Here is a 27,937-nt window from a genome sequence, read left to right on the forward strand (position 1 = left end):
GCTTCTCCCTCTGCCTGTGTCTCTGCCTCTCTCTCTGTGACTATCATAAAAAAATTTTTTAAAAAGTTAAAAATAGAGCTAACCTACGATTCCAAATTTGCAGAGCTAGGTATTTACACTGAGGACACAAAAGTACTTTAGTAGATCGAAGGGGACACGCAGCCCAGTGTTTCTAGCAGCGTTATCAACAACAGCCAAACTGTGGATACAGCCCTATGTCCATCGGCAGATGAACGGGCAGAGACAATGTGGTAAATATACACACTGCGACATCACTGGGTCATCAGAAGGGATGAAATGAAGCCATTTACAATGATGTGGAAGGAGTGGAAAGGATATGCTAAATGAACTCAGTCAGAGAAAGACAGATACCAAATACCATACAATTGCATTCACATGTGAATTTTCAGAAACCAAACAAACTGGCAAAGGGGCTCAGGGGGGATGAGAGAAGCAAGCCAAGATACCCACTCTTAACCACAGAGAATAAACTAATAAATACCAGAGGAAGGTGGGGGGATGGGGAATCAGGGGATGGGGACAGTGGAGGGCACCTGTGACCAGTACCAGGCGTTGTATCCAAGTGTTGAATCACTAAGTGGTAAACCTGAGACTATATCATACTGTGTTTACAAACAGGAATTGAAGTAAAACTTTAAAATAATAATTGGTAGTATTGATGAAACATGTGCGCACTAGAGAAAAAATCAGAAAGGCAACTAAAAATCCAAATAAAGAGTATTTAGAGCCACAAATCCCCTCCTTAGCTCAGCTTGGAAGAAGCCTGTCATGTCTATTCTGACCCCATCAGAAGCCTGGATTTTGAGTCTCTGGGGAGGCCACTAATTTGGTGGAGTCAGGCTATCTTTGAACCCAAAACCTAAATAGAGTGCATAAAACTCAATGGCCCAAGATACTAGGAGTCCCAGTGCAGGCACATGCCAGGAACCAAACTCTAACCATACACAGACATAACCCTAACCCTACACTTAATCCTAATGTTAAACTAACCCTTAAAGAAGACCCATCACTAATTGACAACCGAACACAAACCCCAAGACCAAAACACATTCAGTGAACCTTCCTGCCAACCCTCACCCTAACTCCTAAACCTATTCGAAACCCTTATCCCTGACCCCTGTTTTAAATCTAACCCTAACCTCTAACCCTAAGCTTAACTTAATGTACTCAAAACCTATTCCTAACCTTAACCTGTCCCCTAACCCTAACCCTCCAATACTAATCCTATCTCATACCCCAAATGGTACTCTAACTTGTACCCTAAAACTAACTCCTAAACCACTCCCTAAACCTATCTCTTACCCTTTTAAAAAACCGTAACCTGACCCTGACCTGACCCTAATCCCTAACTAAACACTAACCCTAACCCTAACCCTAACACCTATCCTAAAAATAATCCTCGCCCTAACACTAAACCTAGCCCTAACTTTTACCCTAACCCCTAACACTTACCCCTAACCCTAACTCACACCCTAAACCCTAACCCTAAATGCAAACCTAAGCCCAACCCTAATTGTAACCAAAACCCTAACCCCACCTCCAAACCTCCTGTCCTAATCCCTAAAGCCTAAACCCTAAACCTAACTCTAAATCCTGTCACTAACCCTAACCCCGTTCCCTAATCCCTAACCCCCATCCTAACTCCTAACCACTGACTCTTACCCTTATCCCTCACCCTAACCTGTAATCCTTAACCATAAGCTTAATCACAAACACCTAACATCTAACCTAAGCCTAACCACCAACTGCCTCCCCTCTCCTGACCCTACCATTCATTCTACCCATTCACTTACCCTGTGGTTCTGAGTAGTCCCTTCTGATGTGGACGTGACCCCCAACAACGCCTCCAGAGTCCTCCAGGGCGTCCTGAGGAAGCAGGGCTCCTGTGAGTGTGGACATGGCCCCACGTGTTCCTGAGTCATAGTCAGCGGGTCCTGAGGATGCTGGGTCTCCTGTCACTGTGGACTATGCCTCACATCGTCTGGAAGCCTCACAGCAGGTCCTCAGGTGGCCCGGGGCTCCTGTTAGCCTGGACATGGCCACACGTCCCCCAGAAAACTCACCACACGTCCTGAGGAGCTGTGTGCTCCTGTCAGCATAGACGCAGCCCCATATTTCCAGAAGCCAAAGTGCATGTCCTGAGGAGGACGGGGGTCCTGCCAGTGTTGAGGTGGCCTAACATTTTCCTCAAGCCTCACCATAAGACCTGAGGATGCTGGGGGCTCCTGTCAGCATAGATGTGGCCCCAAATCTTCTCAAACCTTCACAGTGGGTCCTGAGGAAGCTGGAGACTCCTGTCAGTGTGGATGCAGCACCCACATTTTTCTTAGGCCTCACCACAGTCCCTGACGAGCCTGGGGTCTTCTGTATGCATGGACGCATCCCATATTTCCCCAAGTCAACACCAGGGGTCCTAAGGATTCAGCATCCTGTTGTGTCGATGTGACAGAACGTCCTCCCGAAGCATCACCGAGGGTTCTGAGGAGGCCGGGGCTCCTGCCACCATTAATGCGACCTGCAGCTTCCAGAAGCCTCAACTTATGTCCTGAGGTGGCCCAGGGGCTCCTGTCAGCGTGGATGCGGGCCCACATCTTCCTGAAGCCGCCCCGTGGGTCCTGAGGAGGCCCAGGGTCTCCTTTCAGCATGGATGCGAGCCCACAATTTCCTGAAGCTGCGGCTCATCAGCGTGGACGTGTCCCCACGTCCTCCTCAGGCCTCCCCAGCACAGGCTGGCTCCTGTTAGTGCAGGCAGAGGAGGCCTACTGCACATTCATGCCCGCTGGGTGGGGCCTGAGCTCGGGTGCCCCCTGCAGGACGCTCAGGCGCTGCAGGAGGCGGTGCAGAAGGCAGCGGCGCTCCAGGGGCCGCACCTGCCTCCTTCCAGGCTCCTGCTGGGGCCTGTTAGCTTTGGAAACGTCTCACTGAAATGGAGCCCAACACCTGGCTTCCCCAGAAATACTTAAGGACAAGGAATTGGAGCCCACAGGACGCGAAATGAAATGTGGACCAGAGTTTTACCACGTCCCGCAAAACCCACTCAACCCTCTTCCACTGTGGGCGGGATTGTGGGCTGGTGCAGCCACCCTGGAAACAGTGTGGAGGCTCTGCAGGGCGACTCTATTTGTAACATCCTGAGAACAGCAGGAGAACGGCCTGATTTCACTCTGAAGATACAGATGCAGTGAGACTTGGGACACCTGCACCCCAATGTCCACAGCAGCCGGGTCCACAGTAGCCACACTGTGGGAGGAGCCTCGGTGCCCTGTGGCAGATGATGGATAAAAAGGATGGGAGATAGATGATGGTCATAGAGAGAGGAATGGAACTCAGCTATCAAAGAGAAGGAAATATTGCCATTTGCAATGACGTGGATAGAACTAGAGGAATCATGTTAAATGAAATAAGTCAGTCAGGAAAGAGAATGACCGTGTGGTGTCATTCATAGGTGGAATTAAAAAGCAAAGCAGATAACAACTGTGAAGGGAAGGAAAAACAAATAAGATGAAAACAGTTGCAGGAAATACAGATTCTTTTTTTTAATTTTTATTTATTTATGATATTCACAGAGAGAGAAAGAGAGAGAGGCAGAGACACAGGCAGAGGGAGAAGCAGGCTCCATGCACCAGGAGCCCGATGTGGGATTCGATCCCAGGTCTCCAGGATCGCGCCCTGGGCCAAAGGCAGGCGCCAAACCGCTGCGCCACCCAGGGATCCCCGAAATACAGACTCTTAATGATAGGAAACAAACTGATGGTCGTTGGAGGCGGGGAGGTTAACAGGGGACCTGTATGAAGGAGGTCACGTGATGTCACGAGCACTGCTGTTATCTCCAACTGGTGAATCCCTGATTCTTCCTCTGAAAGTATAATACACTATCCGTTAATTAATTGGGTTTAAATTAAATTAAGTTAAAAAAATCCATTGTATCAGAGCACATTTCCTTCTGGACTCTCTGTTTTGCTCCTTCAGCTTATGCCGGAACCACCCCCAATGGGACTGGTTTGCCTAAGTAGGCTCCACGCACCGTCCATGGCCCAGCCCAGGGCTAGAACTCACGACCCCTGAGATCAGTACCGGAGGTGAGGTCAGGAGTCAGATGCTTAACGAACGGAGCCAGCTGGCGGCCCGAAAACCACAGTGCTTTATCCTGTGTCTCTGTGACATCATTTGAAATAGGAAAATGCTGCGTCCCACTCTCTCCTGCTCCTCCAGTACTGATTTGCTGTCCGGGGTCATTTGTGGGGGCAGATTGATGTTATGGTTTTTTTTTTTTTTTTTTTTTTTTGCTATTTCTAAGATATGCCACCATGATTTTGATAGGAATGACATTGAAACTGAGGGTGGCTTCAGGAACTGTGGACATTTTCACAAGATGAGGCTCCCACCCCTCGAACCCAGGACGGCCTCCCAGAACAGAGCCTTGTATGGCTCAGTGAACAAGTCTTGTGCTCCTATGTTTCAGTCTCATTATTTATTCTCCTTGATGCTCCTGAGAAGGGAGTCACGTCCTTCCTTTCCTTCTTGAGTGCTCGTTGTCGGGACACAGCAAGGCTACTCTGCTCTGTAGGGTCAGTTTGTGTCCCGTGACTTTACTGAACTCACTCCTTAGTTCTAACAGGTTTTGGTGGAGGCTCCCGGGTTTCCTGTTTCCAGTACCGCGTCTTCAGCATATAGGGACAGTGTGACGTCCCACTTCCAGGTGTGGAACCTTTTCTGTTTACAGCTTAATGTCGTAGAAAGCCCCACAATAGAATCAAAACTGAGCCCAGGCCAAGGGCAGGAAGCACCTATTAGAATGAGAACAGAGCTCAATGCCCTTGAATGCCCCATATCAAAATGTACACAGAACTTAAGGAATTGCTCTAGCCCTTCTGGAGGTCCCCGAGACAAGCCCTTAAACCTACGCAAAAACTCACCTCGGGGTCGAAGTCCCTGCTCCGCACTGTCAGGTATACTTGGACACAAGCTCGAGCTTGTAAATAAACCCTCGTGTGTTTGCTTCGGTGTGGGCTTCTCCATGGTTTTTCGGATTCGCAATCTTGGGCACAACAGTCTGAGATAAAAAAACAAAACCAAAAGCATTTCGGACGCGAGCAAAGGGAAAGCAGGGTTCTGAGAGATGCACTTGGGGGCTCCTCTGTGGAGGGCTTGCAGACTGGGGGGTGGGATGCTTAACCCCAGAACCAGAGGACCTAGTGTCCCCTCCCAAATCACGCCAAACAGCTCCAATCTCAGGGAGCACCAGTGCGCCACCTGCTGGAGGCCAGAGGCATTGAAGACCACCCCACCCCTGACCCCGCAGGTGCATCTCCCAGGCAGATGTGCACCTGACAATCAGCACCATGGGCCATTCCCAGACCCCACACAGACCTTTTGCTGCCACCAAGTTGTGAGACCCAAGAGGCTGCAGAGCTTCAGCGCTTCCTGGAAAGTAGGGTCTAGCTTCCTTTGTATTTTGTGCTTTATTTTCATTTATTTTCTTTGATTCTATTTTATTAATTGCCTTATTTTATTTTTTATGTATGTACCTTATATATTTCTTATTTTTACTTTCATGGAACATTAATTGTGTTTGTTATTTTGGGATTTAGAATCTTTTTACAAGGAGGCCAAAATAATCTAGTGGTTTTTTGGGGGGAGGGCAGTTGTTATTGTTTTTCTTGGTTTTTCTTTTTCTTCCTACTTTCTTTTCTTGAAAATATAATGAGATCGAGAAATTCACCTCCATAAAATAACATGAGGCAGTATTCACAGCCAGGAAGTCCATCAAAACAAATATATGATGTCTAACTACAGTTTAAAACAATGATTATAAAGATAGCAGCTGGGCTGGAAAAAGAGCACAGAAGAAAACTAGAGAATCCCTTACTGTAGAAATAAAAGAACTAAAATTTAGTCAGGCCAATGTTAAAAATGGTATAACTGAGATGCAGTCCCAAGTGGAAGCCTAAAAACAAAGAAAGTTATGGACCACAGAGGCAGATTTAGGGAACTCAGCCACTTATTAAAACAATAACATTCATATCATAGGAGACTCAGAAGATGAAGGGAGAGAAAAGGTGGGCCTTACTCATCCAATAGAAACGACAAATACCCACCATTGCTTCAATGTGGATGTAACTGGAAGGTATTATGCTGAGTGAAGTAAGTCAATCAGAGAAGGACAAATATTGTATGTTCTCATTCACTTGGGGAATATAAATAATAGTGAAAAGGAATATAGGGGAAGGGAGAAGAAATGTGTGGGAAATATCAGAAAGGGAGACAGAACATAAAGACTCCTAACTCTAGGAAACTAACTAGGGGTGATGGAAGGGGAGGAGGTCAGGGATCTGTATGAATGGGTGACGGGCACTGAGGGGGGCACTTGACGGGATGAGCACTGAGTGTTATTCTGTATGTTGTCAAATTGAACACCAATAAAAAGTGAATATATTATTTAAAAAAAAAAGAAAGAGGGAAAGAAAGAAATAGTGGCACCTTGGTGGCTCAGTCAGTTAAGCTTCTGCCTTAAGTCAGATCATGATCCAGGTCCCAAGGAAGCCTCCCTGTTTAGCAGGGAACCTGCTTTTCCCTCTCCCTCTGCCCCTCTCACTCATGGTTTTTCTCTCCTCTCTCTCTTAAATAAATAAATAACATCTTTGAAAAAGAAACTAAAAAAAACAAAGCCACAAGAAGAGAAATCTCCCATGTAGAAGAATTTCAAACAATTTGTGCAGACATTCCACCCTCAAGTTGATGAGCATAGCTTCCCACTCTTACGTGTGGAATACACATAGTAACTTCCTTCTACAAAATATATTATGAAAAACTTAAAATAATAATGATAATATAATAATAATAATAATGAGAAGAAGAAGAAGAAGAAGAAGAAGAAGAAGAAGAAGAAGAAGAAGAAGAAGGAGAAGAGGAAGAATCACTTAACTACGGAGAAAGATGACAAACACTACCTCAGCAAGATGATCAGATCGATACCAAGACTGATAAATCATGTTGATAGTATCTATCCTTTATATGATATAATGAAAATGGCAGTATATCTCTGTATATAATCCACAAAAACAGTTCAATCATGAGATAAACGACAGACATGTCTCAACTGAGGGAAATTTTCAAAATACTCTACTTCTCAAAGTATTCCAGTGCAACAACAAGGAAAGGCTGAAATACTGTCACAATCCAGAGGAGCCTAAGAAAACAGGAGGACAAATGGAATGTGATATGAGGGATGGTAACTTAGCAAAAACTAAGGAAATCTGAATAAAGTATGGTCCTTGGTTAATGCGAATATTTTAATATTCATTCATTAGCTAATATTTGTACCATACTGATATAAGATATCAATAATTGGAGAAAATTAGTGCAAGTGCATGCGAATGCTCTGTACTATCTTCTCAATTTCCCTATAAATCTTTCTTTTTTTCCTAATAAATAAGATTTATTTTGAAAATTGACTTAAATGAAAAAAAAAAAAACAAAAAAAGAAAATTGACTTAAATGAATCAGGCTCCAAGTGTGAAGACATTTTAAGAATAGTTAAATTAACTTTTGCCTTATTCTTAAAGACTTCCTTCGATGGGAAGAAAGTAATAATTTTATATCAGAAGGAAAGAAAAACACTTATGAACACGTATAATGTCTCCTCAACCTGAAAAGCAGGAACGGATAATAAATAGCAAAAATCAGATAAAAAATACTTCTATTATAATAGACACCATATTGCAAGGGCATTTAAAATTAGGAGTGCATAACATTTATTTCCTTGACATTTGTCTTCCAAAGAGTTCAAAGTGTTTCAGTGTCAGTTGAAACAGGAGAAGAATCTCAGGGAAGAATCCTTCACATAATAATAGGACCACTGGTAATAATATATCTCAGTTCTTTCAAATCCATAAAGATGCAATTCCTGAGGAGTGACTGAGCTGTGAAGAAAGAGATGAGAAACCCTCATCCCTCTGAATTACTTGAGTCAGAATATTTTAACCATAGTACTACGGATAGTAGTAAATTACCCTTATTAACAGGAAATACATCTCAGATTGGAATCTGAGCAATCAGAAGGGCAGAGAAAAAACACTTTGAATCGCTCTTCATCTTATAAAGAGAAAGGACAGCTTTTTTATGTACGAAGTCAGTTGTCAAGATAGCCTTAGGGAGTAAGAGTCTGCAGCATCGAATCCCGCTGCACAGCTGGGACGCCCGCGCCCCAGGTCTTCCTGATCCCAAATCCCTGGGCCTGTCCCCCACACATGCTGCCAGGCTGAGGTCATTAGCAATTGCTCTCTTAGGAGCTCCGGGGAAGGGGGAAGGAGCTAGATAGGATGGGAAGGGACACAAGGAGGCCAAAAAAATGAAGGCCTTTCCACTTTAAGTTCAGCGTTCGAACCCGTCCAGCCATCCCAGGCCCCCGTGAAGAAGAGATGAAATTTACATTACTTCAGTTACAGGAAAAAAACAAAAGTTTACAGCTTAATGCCCTCAAAGCCCCACAATAGAATAAGAACAGAGCCCATGCCAAGGGCTGGAAGCGCCTATTAGAATGAGAACAGAGCTCAATGCCCTTGAAGGCCGAGACAAGCCCTTAAAAGCAAAACACCACCTTGGGGTCCAAGTCCCTGCTCTGCTGTGTCGGGTGTACTTGGACGCAAGCTCGAGTTTGGAAATCAACCCTTGTGTGTTTGCATCAGTGTCAGCTCCATAGTGGTTTCTCGGATTCACAATCTTGGGCACAACACCCCCATATCCCCTCCCACCTGGGCTGAACCACTATTTCCTCCCATCCAGGCTGACAGTCACCTCCCCACCCACAACAGCTGGGCACAGGCACTCACACAGGTGTCACGGGCACGGTGGACACTTTCGCCATGCCTGGCCTCCCAGGGGAAGGAAAGAGGTTTCGGCAGGACACACTCCCATGGTGGACCCAGGGCTCCCTGCCCAGCACAGCAGCTGGTGACAGGTCGGGGTCTGTGTCCCTGACGCCTGCTCCTCCTCCCCGGGTTTCCCACAGGAAATGAAGGAGGAGGCCCTGGTCTCCTCCAGGGACATCACGCAGGTAGACTTGGACGTCAACAGGATGTTCGGCAGCCACACCATATTTTGGGATGGCTAGGGGGTCGGGTGAGGCTGCTGGGCCAGGGGTATTCGGGACACCAAGGGAGGCCCGGGGCCTTCTGGGTAGGGAAAACGGGGCTACTGAGGCCGGGGGAGCAATAGCAGCCAACAACACACTGCTCCATGGTAGGATGCTGGGGCTGACACCCGTGCCCACACTCCCGGTGCCTCGGGAATGAGGAGGCCACTAGGATGGGGCCTCCAGGGGTAGCCATGGGAGCTGAAGACCAAAGAGGAGAGGGATGGCTCCCTGAGAAGCAGGGGATGGGTTGGGGGACGAGGGGGGCAGGAACCGGACCTGGGGGCCAGGCTGCATAGCCACGGCTGGAGCAGGACCACATCGATCCCATGAGGGTCGGACGGGTCAGAGTGACACCCACTCTCGGTGCTTTATATTATTCTAAATTTTATGCATTTAATTTGAGACAATTTGCAATTTGAAAGCATATATAGTAAAATGACCCCCAGATAATGCCCCCGGTCCAGCCAGGGCCCTGCACTGACCACACGGATCCCCAGGGGCAGGTGTCACTACAAACCCCAGACTAGTCGCCTTTAACTGTAGATGTCTCCTTAGCATCATAGAGGAAGGAGATTTCCTGTGTCCGCAGGCCCCCCACAACATCCCCCACATTCCCCACTCTCACACCATCCTCCTACATCATCATCCCCAATGGTATCCCACCTACACATCCCCTCACACCCACACAGTCCCACACAATCCGCACTCACACTATACCCCAACACCATCACCCCTACACAATCCCCCACACTCCACCACCATCATACCCCTGCCCCCACACCATCCACCACCACACCATTGGCCCCCAGCAATGACCCGATGCAGGTCCCCCCTGTGGGACAAGCTCAGCCTCCCCGGGGTTCTCTGGATACCCTAATCCCATCAGAAGCCCGGGTGTCCCATAGAGTACTCAGGGGTTGCATGGAGGAGGGAAGACAGGAAGCCCCCGACAGGGTGGGTGCAGTTGAGTGGTACAGAGGACCCACTGTGCCCTGACTCCGCCCACTGTCCCTCATTTAGGGCGGCAAACACTGTACAGGACACCAGCCCCTAACCCATGGGGATCTGGGCTGGCCTGGCCCTGGGCTCTGTGAGGGCTGGGGTGATTTGAGCCCCCACCACAGGCCCAACACAAAGACTAATGGGATCCAGCCCACACGGCCATGGCTAGCCCTGGATTCTGGCCCCGGGCTAAGCCAGCCCTCTCACAGCTGGATGGTGGGCCCCACCCGCACCCACACCAGGAGGCTGGTTCCTACAGGTGCTGGGGCCCCAGGGAGCCTGAGGCCAGGGTCCAGCTGCCCTGTGGAGACCCAACACAGAAGCCCATGAGCTGCAGGTCCAGGTCAGCTCTGCTGTCCTCAGAACCGTCTCTCAGACTGAAACCTCAGGACACACGCCCCCACCCAGAGTCCACACATGCTTCCAGGTGGGGGACTCCGGCATCCATCCCCAACCCATGTCATTCTTGCCCTTCCCTAAAGGACAGAAAGGTCTCCATCCCCAGGGGAAGGCCTGCACGCTCGGCTCTGAGCCCATTTACTGTAGAAAGTCAATAAAGTCTTGTGGTGTGAAAATGCACAGCCAGCCCGCTTCTGTGTCTCCCAGAACACTGTTCACGGGGCATGGAGAGACCCCCAGAGAGGAGGAGGGGGTACCACATAGGCCACACCAGCCCCTGCAGGGCCTCGCCAGGAACACCCAGCTGACGTCCTCACGTGCCTTCCACGGGTGGCCTGATGCCGGTGTCAGGACCCAACAGACTTTACTGGGACTCAGGCTGTGCCCCACGGGCCAGGAGGGCCTGGGACAGAGTTACACCAGGAAGCCTCAGGTCACCAGGGTCTATGCAAAGCGACCCAGAGGTCTGTGCTCCCTCTTTCCAGGAGTCCGTGGCTGGCCGGGTACGGGGCACTTCCTCCCCTCCCCGCATCCCTGTGCCTGTGTGCCTGGGGCAGAGAGGGCCTGCCGGGCAGTCAGCATGGTCCTAGAAGGGATGTTAGGACAGTAGGCCTTTGAGTTGTGACCAAGATTGTGAATCCAAGAAACCACTGAGGAGCCAACACCGATGCAAACTCCCAAGGGTTCCTTACAATCTGGAGCTTGTGTCCTAGTGCACCCGACACAGCAGAGCAGGGATTTGGACCCTGAGACTAAGAGGTGTAGTAGTTTTATAGGGGCCATTGGCCCATGGGATACACAGAAAGTTGCACAGTCGTGTCGGTCCACATGCAGGTGGCCGATTGAATTACACCTTACCCTATAGGATCCACTTGACCTGGCCTATTTCTTTGGTCAGAATCGGCGTGCAGTTTTGGCGGGCACAAAGCAGGGTTACATTGTTATGAGCCGATTTACGATTACGGTGTGCCCAGCGGCTTGACTGGGTTGGGGCAACGCCTTAAGACATAAGCAGGTCATGTGGGGGTCATAGGGGAGGTGGCGGTTGTAGCACAAAATTGAATCAGTCCTGCTCTGCTTGTCCAGGGGTAGGGGATTTTTGATAAATTTCCTGGGCCCCACACTTGAAGATCATGTACCTGGGCCACCCTCACCAGGTAGACTCACTGTGCACACCTTGTGGTGCTGGATCTCTCACACCAGTGTGTAGAGGGCACCCTCCTCACCCTAGTAAGTAGGGGCTGGGTGAGCATGGGGCTTGTCCTGAAGGCCAGGCAGCACAGAGGACCGAGGAACACCATCCCCATCACCACCCCTACTCCCACACACAGGCTGCCCCATGGCTCCCCGTAATGGGCACCCGGCACCTCTGGAGATCCCCCCAGGGTGGCCCCGAGGTCCGGCTCCCTGCTGGAGAGGCATCGGGGAGAAGAGAAGCAGGCGGCGCTTGGGGAGACCCACTGCCGGACATGGGATTGTGACCGAGCCAGACCTTCCACCTCAGCTGACCCTCTGGCTGAAATTCACCTCAGGAGCGAGCCCTGGGTCAGCCAGGAGAGCCCAGCTAGCCACCCAGCATCAGCACCAGAAATGATGTTGTACCAACCGTTTCGGCATTTTGGTGACCCAGCCGGAAGATCTGATAGCTGCATGTGATAGCTTCATGTGATAGACACACACACACCCCACAACCAAAAAAGTCAGAATCCCCCCAATGTTGTCAAACAGCAGCTGGATGGTTACATACACGATGCCGTGGTCCCCAATAGGATACCTGGAAGATGCTATAAACCATGACTGCAGAGGTGCTGGAGGCATGGAGATGTGCCTGCTGTGTTCCAAAAAAGAGCGCAGAGGGGCAGGAAGCATCCTACAGAGGGGGGGGCCCTCCTAGGAAAGGACACCAGGTCCCTGTGAAGGCCATGGATGGTGAAATCATTCCTCTTCTATTTCAGCTTCTGCTTTTCCTACTAAATGCCATTTTCCACAATCATAATAGCAAAAATTTATTTTATGTTTTTATATTTCTTTTTATTGGAGTCCAATTTGTATGAATTCTTGCTTCAGCAAGGGTGTCATTCAGGATAGAAAGAGAGGGAAAGATTTTCCCAGACAGGCAAAGTATAAAGGAGTTCATGACCACTAAATCAGTCCAGTAAGGAATTTTCAGAGGGACCATTCTAGTGGGGGAAAAAAAGAGACCAAAAGCAACAAAGACTAGAAAGGACCAGAGAATGTCACCAGAAACACCAACTCTATCGGTAACACAAAGGCACAAAGTTCATATTTTGAATAAGCACTCTGAATGCTGATACTAAATGCTCCAATCAAAAGATATAGGGTATCAGAGTGCCTTAAAAAACAGGATCCGGGATGCCTGGGTGGCTCAGGGTTTGAGCCTCTGCCTTTGAATCAGGATGTGATCCTAGAGTCTGGGATCGAGTCCATATTGGGCTCCTGGTGGGAAGCCTGCTTCTCTCTTGGCCTAATTTTCTGCCTCTCTCTCTCTCTCTCTCTCTCTCTCTCATGCTCTCAAAAATAAAATCGTTATTAAAAAAACAAGGTCCATAGGTATGCTGCCTACTAGATGCTCATCTTAGACCTATAGACACCAGCTGATTGAAAGTCAGGGGATGGAAAATCATCTATCACGCTAATGGTTTTGAAAAGAAAGCTGGAGGACCAATGCTTATATTAGAAAAACTAGATTTGAAACCAAACCCTGGGGGACACATGGTGGCTCAGTGGTTGAGCATCTGCCTTCAGCTCAGGGTGTGTTCCTGGGATCCCAGGATCGAGTCCCACATCGGCATCCCTTTGGGGAGCCTTTCTCTACCTCTGCCTATGTTCCTGCCTCTGCTTCTCTGTGTATCTCTCATTAATAAATAAATTATATATTCAATCTCAAAAAAGAAAGAACAAATACTGTAAGAAGTGATGAAGAATGGCATTATTTCATAGTTAAAAAGACTCTCTATCAGGATCAAACAACTAAATATTTATGCTGCCAACATGGGAGTACCTAAATATGGAAAACAATTACCAACAAACGTACAGGAACACACTGATAATAATACAATGACAGGGGATTTTAACACCCACCCACTTATGGCAATGGACCGATTGTCTATGCAGGAAATCAACAGGGGAACAATAGCCTTGACACGCTGGACCACAGGGACCCAACAGATATAGTCTGAACATTTCTTCCTAAAGCAGAATACACATTCCTTTCAAGTTCACATGGGACTTTCTCCAGAAAAGATCATATCATGGGCCACAAATCAGCCCTCAACAGGTACAACAGGTACAAGAAGGATGATATCACCCCTTGTACATTTTTGGACCACGACGCTATGAAACTCGAAGTCGACAGTAAGAAAAAAAATTGGACAGACCAATAATACGTGGAGATTATGAACATCCTACTAGAGAATGAATGGAGCAACCAGGAAATTAAAGAGGAAATTTAAAACAAATGAAAATGAAAATATGTTTCTCCAAACCTCTGGGATGTAGCAAAGGCAGTCCTAAGAGGGAAGTACATAGCAATACAGGCCTCACGAAACAAGAAGTCTCCAATACACAACCTAACCCTAAACCTAAAGGAGCTGGTAAAGGAATAGGAAACAAAGCCTAAATACTACAGAAGAAGGGAAAAAATAAAGATGAGAGCAGAAATAAACAATGCAGAAAAAACAAAACAGTAGAATGGAATAACGAAACTAAGAGCTGGTTCTTCAAAATAATTAATAAAATGGATCAAGCCCTAGCCAGCCTTATCAACGAGAAAAGAGAAAACCTAAATAAATAAAATCACAAATGAGAGAAGAGAGATCACAATCAACATCAGAAAAATAAGACGATTATAAGGGAATACTATGAAAGATTATACACTAACAAACTGGAGACCTGGAAGAAATGGACAAATCCCTAGAAATGTGCAAACGAGCAAAACTGAAATAGGAAGAAATAGAAAATATGAACAGACCCATAACTAGCAAAGAAATTGAATCAGTGAGGCACCTGGGTGCCTCAGTGGTTGAGCATCTGCTTTGGCTCAGGTCATGTTCCCGGGGTCCTGGGGGATCACATCCTACATCAGGCTCCCTGCATGAAGCCTCATTTTCCCTCTGCCTATAACTCTGCCTCTCTGTGTCTCTCATGAATACATAAATAAAGGTGCAGCCACTGTGGAAAACAGTCTGGAGGGTCCTCGAGAAATTAAAAATAGTGGATCCCTGGGTGGCGCAGTGGTTTGGTGCCTGCCTTTGGTCCAGGGCGTGATCCCTGAGACCCGGGATCGAATCCCACGTCGGGTTCCCAGTGCATGTAGCCTGCTTCTTTCTCTCCCTGTGTCTCTGCCTCTGTCTCTGTGACTATCATAAAAAAATTTTTTAAAAAGTTAAAAATAGAGCTAACCTACGATTCCAAATTTGCAGAGCTAGGTATTTACACTGAGGACACAAAAGTACTTTAGTAGATCGAAGGGGACACGCAGCCCAGTGTTTCTAGCAGCGTTATCAACAACAGCCAAACTGTGGATACAGCCCTATGTCCATCGGCAGATGAACGGGCAGAGACAATGTGGTAAATATACACACTGCGACATCACTGGGTCATCAGAAGGGATGAAATGAAGCCATTTACAATGATGTGGAAGGAGTGGAAAGGATATGCTAAATGAACTCAGTCAGAGAAAGACAGATACCAAATACCATACAATTGCATTCACATGTGAATTTTCAGAAACCAAACAAACTGGCAAAGGGGCTCAGGGGGGATGAGAGAAGCAAGCCAAGATACCCACTCTTAACCACAGAGAATAAACTAATAAATACCAGAGGAAGGTGGGGGGATGGGGAATCAGGGGATGGGGACAGTGGAGGGCACCTGTGACCAGTACCAGGCGTTGTATCCAAGTGTTGAATCACTAAGTGGTAAACCTGAGACTATATCATACTGTGTTTACAAACAGGAATTGAAGTAAAACTTTAAAATAATAATTGGTAGTATTGATGAAACATGTGCGCACTAGAGAAAAAATCAGAAAGGCAACTAAAAATCCAAATAAAGAGTATTTAGAGCCACAAATCCCCTCCTTAGCTCAGCTTGGAAGAAGCCTGTCATGTCTATTCTGACCCCATCAGAAGCCTGGATTTTGAGTCTCTGGGGAGGCCACTAATTTGGTGGAGTCAGGCTATCTTTGAACCCAAAACCTAAATAGAGTGCATAAAACTCAATGGCCCAAGATACTAGGAGTCCCAGTGCAGGCACATGCCAGGAACCAAACTCTAACCATACACAGACATAACCCTAACCCTACACTTAATCCTAATGTTAAACTAACCCTTAAAGAAGACCCATCACTAATTGACAACCGAACACAAACCCCAAGACCAAAACACATTCAGTGAACCTTCCTGCCAACCCTCACCCTAACTCCTAAACCTATTCGAAACCCTTATCCCTGACCCCTGTTTTAAATCTAACCCTAACCTCTAACCCTAAGCTTAACTTAATGTACTCAAAACCTATTCCTAACCTTAACCTGTCCCCTAACCCTAACCCTCCAATACTAATCCTATCTCATACCCCAAATGGTACTCTAACTTGTACCCTAAAACTAACTCCTAAACCACTCCCTAAACCTATCTCTTACCCTTTTAAAAAACCGTAACCTGACCCTGACCTGACCCTAATCCCTAACTAAACACTAACCCTAACCCTAACCCTAACACCTATCCTAAAAATAATCCTCGCCCTAACACTAAACCTAGCCCTAACTTTTACCCTAACCCCTAACACTTACCCCTAACCCTAACTCACACCCTAAACCCTAACCCTAAATGCAAACCTAAGCCCAACCCTAATTGTAACCAAAACCCTAACCCCACCTCCAAACCTCCTGTCCTAATCCCTAAAGCCTAAACCCTAAACCTAACTCTAAATCCTGTCACTAACCCTAACCCCGTTCCCTAATCCCTAACCCCCATCCTAACTCCTAACCACTGACTCTTACCCTTATCCCTCACCCTAACCTGTAATCCTTAACCATAAGCTTAATCACAAACACCTAACATCTAACCTAAGCCTAACCACCAACTGCCTCCCCTCTCCTGACCCTACCATTCATTCTACCCATTCACTTACCCTGTGGTTCTGAGTAGTCCCTTCTGATGTGGACGTGACCCCCAACAACGCCTCCAGAGTCCTCCAGGGCGTCCTGAGGAAGCAGGGCTCCTGTGAGTGTGGACATGGCCCCACGTGTTCCTGAGTCATAGTCAGCGGGTCCTGAGGATGCTGGGTCTCCTGTCACTGTGGACTATGCCTCACATCGTCTGGAAGCCTCACAGCAGGTCCTCAGGTGGCCCGGGGCTCCTGTTAGCCTGGACATGGCCACACGTCCCCCAGAAAACTCACCACACGTCCTGAGGAGCTGTGTGCTCCTGTCAGCATAGACGCAGCCCCATATTTCCAGAAGCCAAAGTGCATGTCCTGAGGAGGACGGGGGTCCTGCCAGTGTTGAGGTGGCCTAACATTTTCCTCAAGCCTCACCATAAGACCTGAGGATGCTGGGGGCTCCTGTCAGCATAGATGTGGCCCCAAATCTTCTCAAACCTTCACAGTGGGTCCTGAGGAAGCTGGAGACTCCTGTCAGTGTGGATGCAGCACCCACATTTTTCTTAGGCCTCACCACAGTCCCTGACGAGCCTGGGGTCTTCTGTATGCATGGACGCATCCCATATTTCCCCAAGTCAACACCAGGGGTCCTAAGGATTCAGCATCCTGTTGTGTCGATGTGACAGAACGTCCTCCCGAAGCATCACCGAGGGTTCTGAGGAGGCCGGGGCTCCTGCCACCATTAATGCGACCTGCAGCTTCCAGAAGCCTCAACTTATGTCCTGAGGTGGCCCAGGGGCTCCTGTCAGCGTGGATGCGGGCCCACATCTTCCTGAAGCCGCCCCGTGGGTCCTGAGGAGGCCCAGGGTCTCCTTTCAGCATGGATGCGAGCCCACAATTTCCTGAAGCTGCGGCTCATCAGCGTGGACGTGTCCCCACGTCCTCCTCAGGCCTCCCCAGCACAGGCTGGCTCCTGTTAGTGCAGGCAGAGGAGGCCTACTGCACATTCATGCCCGCTGGGTGGGGCCTGAGCTCGGGTGCCCCCTGCAGGACGCTCAGGCGCTGCAGGAGGCGGTGCAGAAGGCAGCGGCGCTCCAGGGGCCGCACCTGCCTCCTTCCAGGCTCCTGCTGGGGCCTGTTAGCTTTGGAAACGTCTCACTGAAATGGAGCCCAACACCTGGCTTCCCCAGAAATACTTAAGGACAAGGAATTGGAGCCCACAGGACGCGAAATGAAATGTGGACCAGAGTTTTACCACGTCCCGCAAAACCCACTCAACCCTCTTCCACTGTGGGCGGGATTGTGGGCTGGTGCAGCCACCCTGGAAACAGTGTGGAGGCTCTGCAGGGCGACTCTATTTGTAACATCCTGAGAACAGCAGGAGAACGGCCTGATTTCACTCTGAAGATACAGATGCAGTGAGACTTGGGACACCTGCACCCCAATGTCCACAGCAGCCGGGTCCACAGTAGCCACACTGTGGGAGGAGCCTCGGTGCCCTGTGGCAGATGATGGATAAAAAGGATGGGAGATAGATGATGGTCATAGAGAGAGGAATGGAACTCAGCTATCAAAGAGAAGGAAATATTGCCATTTGCAATGACGTGGATAGAACTAGAGGAATCATGTTAAATGAAATAAGTCAGTCAGGAAAGAGAATGACCGTGTGGTGTCATTCATAGGTGGAATTAAAAAGCAAAGCAGATAACAACTGTGAAGGGAAGGAAAAACAAATAAGATGAAAACAGTTGCAGGAAATACAGATTCTTTTTTTTAATTTTTATTTATTTATGATATTCACAGAGAGAGAAAGAGAGAGAGGCAGAGACACAGGCAGAGGGAGAAGCAGGCTCCATGCACCAGGAGCCCGATGTGGGATTCGATCCCAGGTCTCCAGGATCGCGCCCTGGGCCAAAGGCAGGCGCCAAACCGCTGCGCCACCCAGGGATCCCCGAAATACAGACTCTTAATGATAGGAAACAAACTGATGGTCGTTGGAGGCGGGGAGGTTAACAGGGGACCTGTATGAAGGAGGTCACGTGATGTCACGAGCACTGCTGTTATCTCCAACTGGTGAATCCCTGATTCTTCCTCTGAAAGTATAATACACTATCCGTTAATTAATTGGGTTTAAATTAAATTAAGTTAAAAAAATCCATTGTATCAGAGCACATTTCCTTCTGGACTCTCTGTTTTGCTCCTTCAGCTTATGCCGGAACCACCCCCAATGGGACTGGTTTGCCTAAGTAGGCTCCACGCACCGTCCATGGCCCAGCCCAGGGCTAGAACTCACGACCCCTGAGATCAGTACCGGAGGTGAGGTCAGGAGTCAGATGCTTAACGAACGGAGCCAGCTGGCGGCCCGAAAACCACAGTGCTTTATCCTGTGTCTCTGTGACATCATTTGAAATAGGAAAGTGCTGCGTCCCACTCTCTCCTGCTCCTCCAGTACTGATTTGCTGTCCGGGGTCATTTGTGGGGGCAGATTGATGTTATGGTTTTTTTTTTTTTTTTTTTTTGCTATTTCTAAGATATGCCACCATGATTTTGATAGGAATGACATTGAAACTGAGGGTGGCTTCAGGAACTGTGGACATTTTCACAAGATGAGGCTCCCACCCCTCGAACCCAGGACGGCCTCCCAGAACAGAGCCTTGTATGGCTCAGTGAACAAGTCTTGTGCTCCTATGTTTCAGTCTCATTATTTATTCTCCTTGATGCTCCTGAGAAGGGAGTCACGTCCTTCCTTTCCTTCTTGAGTGCTCGTTGTCGGGACACAGCAAGGCTACTCTGCTCTGTAGGGTCAGTTTGTGTCCCGTGACTTTACTGAACTCACTCCTTAGTTCTAACAGGTTTTGGTGGAGGCTCCCGGGTTTCCTGTTTCCAGTACCGCGTCTTCAGCATATAGGGACAGTGTGACGTCCCACTTCCAGGTGTGGAACCTTTTCTGTTTACAGCTTAATGTCGTAGAAAGCCCCACAATAGAATCAAAACTGAGCCCAGGCCAAGGGCAGGAAGCACCTATTAGAATGAGAACAGAGCTCAATGCCCTTGAATGCCCCATATCAAAATGTACACAGAACTTAAGGAATTGCTCTAGCCCTTCTGGAGGTCCCCGAGACAAGCCCTTAAACCTACGCAAAAACTCACCTCGGGGTCGAAGTCCCTGCTCCGCACTGTCAGGTATACTTGGACACAAGCTCGAGCTTGTAAATAAACCCTCGTGTGTTTGCTTCGGTGTGGGCTTCTCCATGGTTTTTCGGATTCGCAATCTTGGGCACAACAGTCTGAGATAAAAAAACAAAACCAAAAGCATTTCGGACGCGAGCAAAGGGAAAGCAGGGTTCTGAGAGATGCACTTGGGGGCTCCTCTGTGGAGGGCTTGCAGACTGGGGGGTGGGATGCTTAACCCCAGAACCAGAGGACCTAGTGTCCCCTCCCAAATCACGCCAAACAGCTCCAATCTCAGGGAGCACCAGTGCGCCACCTGCTGGAGGCCAGAGGCATTGAAGACCACCCCACCCCTGACCCCGCAGGTGCATCTCCCAGGCAGATGTGCACCTGACAATCAGCACCATGGGCCATTCCCAGACCCCACACAGACCTTTTGCTGCCACCAAGTTGTGAGACCCAAGAGGCTGCAGAGCTTCAGCGCTTCCTGGAAAGTAGGGTCTAGCTTCCTTTGTATTTTGTGCTTTATTTTCATTTATTTTCTTTGATTCTATTTTATTAATTGCCTTATTTTATTTTTTATGTATGTACCTTATATATTTCTTATTTTTACTTTCATGGAACATTAATTGTGTTTGTTATTTTGGGATTTAGAATCTTTTTACAAGGAGGCCAAAATAATCTAGTGGTTTTTTGGGGGGAGGGCAGTTGTTATTGTTTTTCTTGGTTTTTCTTTTTCTTCCTACTTTCTTTTCTTGAAAATATAATGAGATCGAGAAATTCACCTCCATAAAATAACATGAGGCAGTATTCACAGCCAGGAAGTCCATCAAAACAAATATATGATGTCTAACTACAGTTTAAAACAATGATTATAAAGATAGCAGCTGGGCTGGAAAAAGAGCACAGAAGAAAACTAGAGAATCCCTTACTGTAGAAATAAAAGAACTAAAATTTAGTCAGGCCAATGTTAAAAATGGTATAACTGAGATGCAGTCCCAAGTGGAAGCCTAAAAACAAAGAAAGTTATGGACCACAGAGGCAGATTTAGGGAACTCAGCCACTTATTAAAACAATAACATTCATATCATAGGAGACTCAGAAGATGAAGGGAGAGAAAAGGTGGGCCTTACTCATCCAATAGAAACGACAAATACCCACCATTGCTTCAATGTGGATGTAACTGGAAGGTATTATGCTGAGTGAAGTAAGTCAATCAGAGAAGGACAAATATTGTATGTTCTCATTCACTTGGGGAATATAAATAATAGTGAAAAGGAATATAGGGGAAGGGAGAAGAAATGTGTGGGAAATATCAGAAAGGGAGACAGAACATAAAGACTCCTAACTCTAGGAAACTAACTAGGGGTGATGGAAGGGGAGGAGGTCAGGGATCTGTATGAATGGGTGACGGGCACTGAGGGGGGCACTTGACGGGATGAGCACTGAGTGTTATTCTGTATGTTGTCAAATTGAACACCAATAAAAAGTGAATATATTATTTAAAAAAAAAAGAAAGAGGGAAAGAAAGAAATAGTGGCACCTTGGTGGCTCAGTCAGTTAAGCTTCTGCCTTAAGTCAGATCATGATCCAGGTCCCAAGGAAGCCTCCCTGTTTAGCAGGGAACCTGCTTTTCCCTCTCCCTCTGCCCCTCTCACTCATGGTTTTTCTCTCCTCTCTCTCTTAAATAAATAAATAACATCTTTGAAAAAGAAACTAAAAAAAACAAAGCCACAAGAAGAGAAATCTCCCATGTAGAAGAATTTCAAACAATTTGTGCAGACATTCCACCCTCAAGTTGATGAGCATAGCTTCCCACTCTTACGTGTGGAATACACATAGTAACTTCCTTCTACAAAATATATTATGAAAAACTTAAAATAATAATGATAATATAATAATAATAATAATGAGAAGAAGAAGAAGAAGAAGAAGAAGAAGAAGAAGAAGAAGAAGAAGAAGAAGAAGAAGAAGAAGGAGAAGAGGAAGAATCACTTAACTACGGAGAAAGATGACAAACACTACCTCAGCAAGATGATCAGATCGATACCAAGACTGATAAATCATGTTGATAGTATCTATCCTTTATATGATATAATGAAAATGGCAGTATATCTCTGTATATAATCCACAAAAACAGTTCAATCATGAGATAAACGACAGACATGTCTCAACTGAGGGAAATTTTCAAAATACTCTACTTCTCAAAGTATTCCAGTGCAACAACAAGGAAAGGCTGAAATACTGTCACAATCCAGAGGAGCCTAAGAAAACAGGAGGACAAATGGAATGTGATATGAGGGATGGTAACTTAGCAAAAACTAAGGAAATCTGAATAAAGTATGGTCCTTGGTTAATGCGAATATTTTAATATTCATTCATTAGCTAATATTTGTACCATACTGATATAAGATATCAATAATTGGAGAAAATTAGTGCAAGTGCATGCGAATGCTCTGTACTATCTTCTCAATTTCCCTATAAATCTTTCTTTTTTTCCTAATAAATAAGATTTATTTTGAAAATTGACTTAAATGAAAAAAAAAAAAACAAAAAAAGAAAATTGACTTAAATGAATCAGGCTCCAAGTGTGAAGACATTTTAAGAATAGTTAAATTAACTTTTGCCTTATTCTTAAAGACTTCCTTCGATGGGAAGAAAGTAATAATTTTATATCAGAAGGAAAGAAAAACACTTATGAACACGTATAATGTCTCCTCAACCTGAAAAGCAGGAACGGATAATAAATAGCAAAAATCAGATAAAAAATACTTCTATTATAATAGACACCATATTGCAAGGGCATTTAAAATTAGGAGTGCATAACATTTATTTCCTTGACATTTGTCTTCCAAAGAGTTCAAAGTGTTTCAGTGTCAGTTGAAACAGGAGAAGAATCTCAGGGAAGAATCCTTCACATAATAATAGGACCACTGGTAATAATATATCTCAGTTCTTTCAAATCCATAAAGATGCAATTCCTGAGGAGTGACTGAGCTGTGAAGAAAGAGATGAGAAACCCTCATCCCTCTGAATTACTTGAGTCAGAATATTTTAACCATAGTACTACGGATAGTAGTAAATTACCCTTATTAACAGGAAATACATCTCAGATTGGAATCTGAGCAATCAGAAGGGCAGAGAAAAAACACTTTGAATCGCTCTTCATCTTATAAAGAGAAAGGACAGCTTTTTTATGTACGAAGTCAGTTGTCAAGATAGCCTTAGGGAGTAAGAGTCTGCAGCATCGAATCCCGCTGCACAGCTGGGACGCCCGCGCCCCAGGTCTTCCTGATCCCAAATCCCTGGGCCTGTCCCCCACACATGCTGCCAGGCTGAGGTCATTAGCAATTGCTCTCTTAGGAGCTCCGGGGAAGGGGGAAGGAGCTAGATAGGATGGGAAGGGACACAAGGAGGCCAAAAAAATGAAGGCCTTTCCACTTTAAGTTCAGCGTTCGAACCCGTCCAGCCATCCCAGGCCCCCGTGAAGAAGAGATGAAATTTACATTACTTCAGTTACAGGAAAAAAACAAAAGTTTACAGCTTAATGCCCTCAAAGCCCCACAATAGAATAAGAACAGAGCCCATGCCAAGGGCTGGAAGCGCCTATTAGAATGAGAACAGAGCTCAATGCCCTTGAAGGCCGAGACAAGCCCTTAAAAGCAAAACACCACCTTGGGGTCCAAGTCCCTGCTCTGCTGTGTCGGGTGTACTTGGACGCAAGCTCGAGTTTGGAAATCAACCCTTGTGTGTTTGCATCAGTGTCAGCTCCATAGTGGTTTCTCGGATTCACAATCTTGGGCACAACACCCCCATATCCCCTCCCACCTGGGCTGAACCACTATTTCCTCCCATCCAGGCTGACAGTCACCTCCCCACCCACAACAGCTGGGCACAGGCACTCACACAGGTGTCACGGGCACGGTGGACACTTTCGCCATGCCTGGCCTCCCAGGGGAAGGAAAGAGGTTTCGGCAGGACACACTCCCATGGTGGACCCAGGGCTCCCTGCCCAGCACAGCAGCTGGTGACAGGTCGGGGTCTGTGTCCCTGACGCCTGCTCCTCCTCCCCGGGTTTCCCACAGGAAATGAAAGAGGAGGCCCTGGTCTCCTCCAGGGACATCACGCAGGTAGACTTGGACGTCAACAGGATGTTCGGCAGCCACACCATATTTTGGGATGGCTAGGGGGTCGGGTGAGGCTGCTGGGCCAGGGGTCTTCGGGACACCAAGGGAGGCCCGGGGCCTTCTGGGTAGGGAAAACGGGGCTACTGAGGCCGGGGGAGCAATAGCAGCCAACAACACACTGCTCCATGGTAGGATGCTGGGGCTGACACCCGTGCCCACACTCCCGGTGCCTCGGGAATGAGGAGGCCACTAGGATGGGGCCTCCAGGGGTAGCCATGGGAGCTGAAGACCAAAGAGGAGAGGGATGGCTCCCTGAGAAGCAGGGGATGGGTTGGGGGACGAGGGGGGCAGGAACCGGACCTGGGGGCCAGGCTGCATAGCCACGGCTGGAGCAGGACCACATCGATCCCATGAGGGTCGGATGGGTCAGAGTGACACCCACTCTCGGTGCTTTATATTATTCTAAATTTTATGCATTTAATTTGAGACAATTTGCAATTTGAAAGCATATATAGTAAAATGACCCCCAGATAATGCCCCCGGTCCAGCCAGGGCCCTGCACTGACCACACGGATCCCCAGGGGCAGGTGTCACTACAAACCCCAGACTAGTCGCCTTTAACTGTAGATGTCTCCTTAGCATCATAGAGGAAGGAGATTTCCTGTGTCCGCAGGCCCCCCACAACATCCCCCACATTCCCCACTCTCACACCATCCTCCTACATCATCATCCCCAATGGTATCCCACCTACACATCCCCTCACACCCACACAGTCCCACACAATCCGCACTCACACTATACCCCAACACCATCACCCCTACACAATCCCCCACACTCCACCACCATCATACCCCTGCCCCCACACCATCCACCACCACACCATTGGCCCCCAGCAATGACCCGATGCAGGTCCCCCCTGTGGGACAAGCTCAGCCTCCCCGGGGTTCTCTGGATACCCTAATCCCATCAGAAGCCCGGGTGTCCCATAGAGTACTCAGGGGTTGCATGGAGGAGGGAAGACAGGAAGCCCCCGACAGGGTGGGTGCAGTTGAGTGGTACAGAGGACCCACTGTGCCCTGACTCCGCCCACTGTCCCTCATTTAGGGCGGCAAACACTGTACAGGACACCAGCCCCTAACCCATGGGGATCTGGGCTGGCCTGGCCCTGGGCTCTGTGAGGGCTGGGGTGATTTGAGCCCCCACCACAGGCCCAACACAAAGACTAATGGGATCCAGCCCACACGGCCATGGCTAGCCCTGGATTCTGGCCCCGGGCTAAGCCAGCCCTCTCACAGCTGGATGGTGGGCCCCACCCGCACCCACACCAGGAGGCTGGTTCCTACAGGTGCTGGGGCCCCAGGGAGCCTGAGGCCAGGGTCCAGCTGCCCTGTGGAGACCCAACACAGAAGCCCATGAGCTGCAGGTCCAGGTCAGCTCTGCTGTCCTCAGAACCGTCTCTCAGACTGAAACCTCAGGACACACGCCCCCACCCAGAGTCCACACATGCTTCCAGGTGGGGGACTCCGGCATCCATCCCCAACCCATGTCATTCTTGCCCTTCCCTAAAGGACAGAAAGGTCTCCATCCCCAGGGGAAGGCCTGCACGCTCGGCTCTGAGCCCATTTACTGTAGAAAGTCAATAAAGTCTTGTGGTGTGAAAATGCACAGCCAGCCCGCTTCTGTGTCTCCCAGAACACTGTTCACGGGGCATGGAGAGACCCCCAGAGAGGAGGAGGGGGTACCACATAGGCCACACCAGCCCCTGCAGGGCCTCGCCAGGAACACCCAGCTGACGTCCTCACGTGCCTTCCACGGGTGGCCTGATGCCGGTGTCAGGACCCAACAGACTTTACTGGGACTCAGGCTGTGCCCCACGGGCCAGGAGGGCCTGGGACAGAGTTACACCAGGAAGCCTCAGGTCACCAGGGTCTATGCAAAGCGACCCAGAGGTCTGTGCTCCCTCTTTCCAGGAGTCCGTGGCTGGCCGGGTACGGGGCACTTCCTCCCCTCCCCGCATCCCTGTGCCTGTGTGCCTGGGGCAGAGAGGGCCTGCCGGGCAGTCAGCATGGTCCTAGAAGGGATGTTAGGACAGTAGGCCTTTGAGTTGTGACCAAGATTGTGAATCCAAGAAACCACTGAGGAGCCAACACCGATGCAAACTCCCAAGGGTTCCTTACAATCTGGAGCTTGTGTCCTAGTGCACCCGACACAGCAGAGCAGGGATTTGGACCCTGAGACTAAGAGGTGTAGTAGTTTTATAGGGGCCATTGGCCCATGGGATACACAGAAAGTTGCACAGTCGTGTCGGTCCACATGCAGGTGGCCGATTGAATTACACCTTACCCTATAGGATCCACTTGACCTGGCCTATTTCTTTGGTCAGAATCGGCGTGCAGTTTTGGCGGGCACAAAGCAGGGTTACATTGTTATGAGCCGATTTACGATTACGGTGTGCCCAGCGGCTTGACTGGGTTGGGGCAACGCCTTAAGACATAAGCAGGTCATGTGGGGGTCATAGGGGAGGTGGCGGTTGTAGCACAAAATTGAATCAGTCCTGCTCTGCTTGTCCAGGGGTAGGGGATTTTTGATAAATTTCCTGGGCCCCACACTTGAAGATCATGTACCTGGGCCACCCTCACCAGGTAGACTCACTGTGCACACCTTGTGGTGCTGGATCTCTCACACCAGTGTGTAGAGGGCACCCTCCTCACCCTAGTAAGTAGGGGCTGGGTGAGCATGGGGCTTGTCCTGAAGGCCAGGCAGCACAGAGGACCGAGGAACACCATCCCCATCACCACCCCTACTCCCACACACAGGCTGCCCCATGGCTCCCCGTAATGGGCACCCGGCACCTCTGGAGATCCCCCCAGGGTGGCCCCGAGGTCCGGCTCCCTGCTGGAGAGGCATCGGGGAGAAGAGAAGCAGGCGGCGCTTGGGGAGACCCACTGCCGGACATGGGATTGTGACCGAGCCAGACCTTCCACCTCAGCTGACCCTCTGGCTGAAATTCACCTCAGGAGCGAGCCCTGGGTCAGCCAGGAGAGCCCAGCTAGCCACCCAGCATCAGCACCAGAAATGATGTTGTACCAACCGTTTCGGCATTTTGGTGACCCAGCCGGAAGATCTGATAGCTGCATGTGATAGCTTCATGTGATAGACACACACACACCCCACAACCAAAAAAGTCAGAATCCCCCCAATGTTGTCAAACAGCAGCTGGATGGTTACATACACGATGCCGTGGTCCCCAATAGGATACCTGGAAGATGCTATAAACCATGACTGCAGAGGTGCTGGAGGCATGGAGATGTGCCTGCTGTGTTCCAAAAAAGAGCGCAGAGGGGCAGGAAGCATCCTACAGAGGGGGGGGCCCTCCTAGGAAAGGACACCAGGTCCCTGTGAAGGCCATGGATGGTGAAATCATTCCTCTTCTATTTCAGCTTCTGCTTTTCCTACTAAATGCCATTTTCCACAATCATAATAGCAAAAATTTATTTTATGTTTTTATATTTCTTTTTATTGGAGTCCAATTTGTATGAATTCTTGCTTCAGCAAGGGTGTCATTCAGGATAGAAAGAGAGGGAAAGATTTTCCCAGACAGGCAAAGTATAAAGGAGTTCATGACCACTAAATCAGTCCAGTAAGGAATTTTCAGAGGGACCATTCTAGTGGGGGAAAAAAAGAGACCAAAAGCAACAAAGACTAGAAAGGACCAGAGAATGTCACCAGAAACACCAACTCTATCGGTAACACAAAGGCACAAAGTTCATATTTTGAATAAGCACTCTGAATGCTGATACTAAATGCTCCAATCAAAAGATATAGGGTATCAGAGTGCCTTAAAAAACAGGATCCGGGATGCCTGGGTGGCTCAGGGTTTGAGCCTCTGCCTTTGAATCAGGATGTGATCCTAGAGTCTGGGATCGAGTCCATATTGGGCTCCTGGTGGGAAGCCTGC

The 27,937-nt window shown here is 48.2% G+C and overlaps 1 protein-coding gene across 36 annotated transcripts in view; it reads right to left on the reverse strand.

Moving 5' to 3' along the window:
• Positions 1-27,937, reverse strand: part of LOC140621427 (uncharacterized) — a 165,098-nt gene that overhangs the window by 85,659 nt on the left and 51,502 nt on the right. For 12 of the 36 annotated variants that reach the window (XR_012021104.1, XR_012021103.1, XR_012021100.1 and 9 more), the window contains 4 exons: positions 19,832-19,968; positions 16,712-19,702; positions 4,938-5,074; positions 1,815-4,808 (listed from right to left, as the gene is read on the reverse strand). Coding sequence is in view for 18 of the 36 variants with exons in the window: in XM_072806469.1 (XP_072662570.1) it covers positions 4,938-5,074; positions 19,832-19,968; positions 23,759-23,793 (309 nt within the window). In the remaining 18 variants the exon portion in view is untranslated. Of the gene's footprint in view, positions 1-1,814; positions 4,809-4,937; positions 5,075-8,852; positions 9,032-16,711; positions 19,703-19,831; positions 19,969-23,758; positions 23,933-27,937 lie in introns of those variants that run through there. The other 24 variants (XM_072806457.1, XM_072806458.1, XM_072806470.1 and 21 more) reach the window with 11 other exon arrangements.

Source organism: Canis lupus, chromosome 30 (genome assembly GCF_048164855.1).
Source record: "Canis lupus baileyi chromosome 30, mCanLup2.hap1, whole genome shotgun sequence".
NCBI classification, from domain to species: Eukaryota; Metazoa; Chordata; class Mammalia; order Carnivora; family Canidae; genus Canis; species Canis lupus.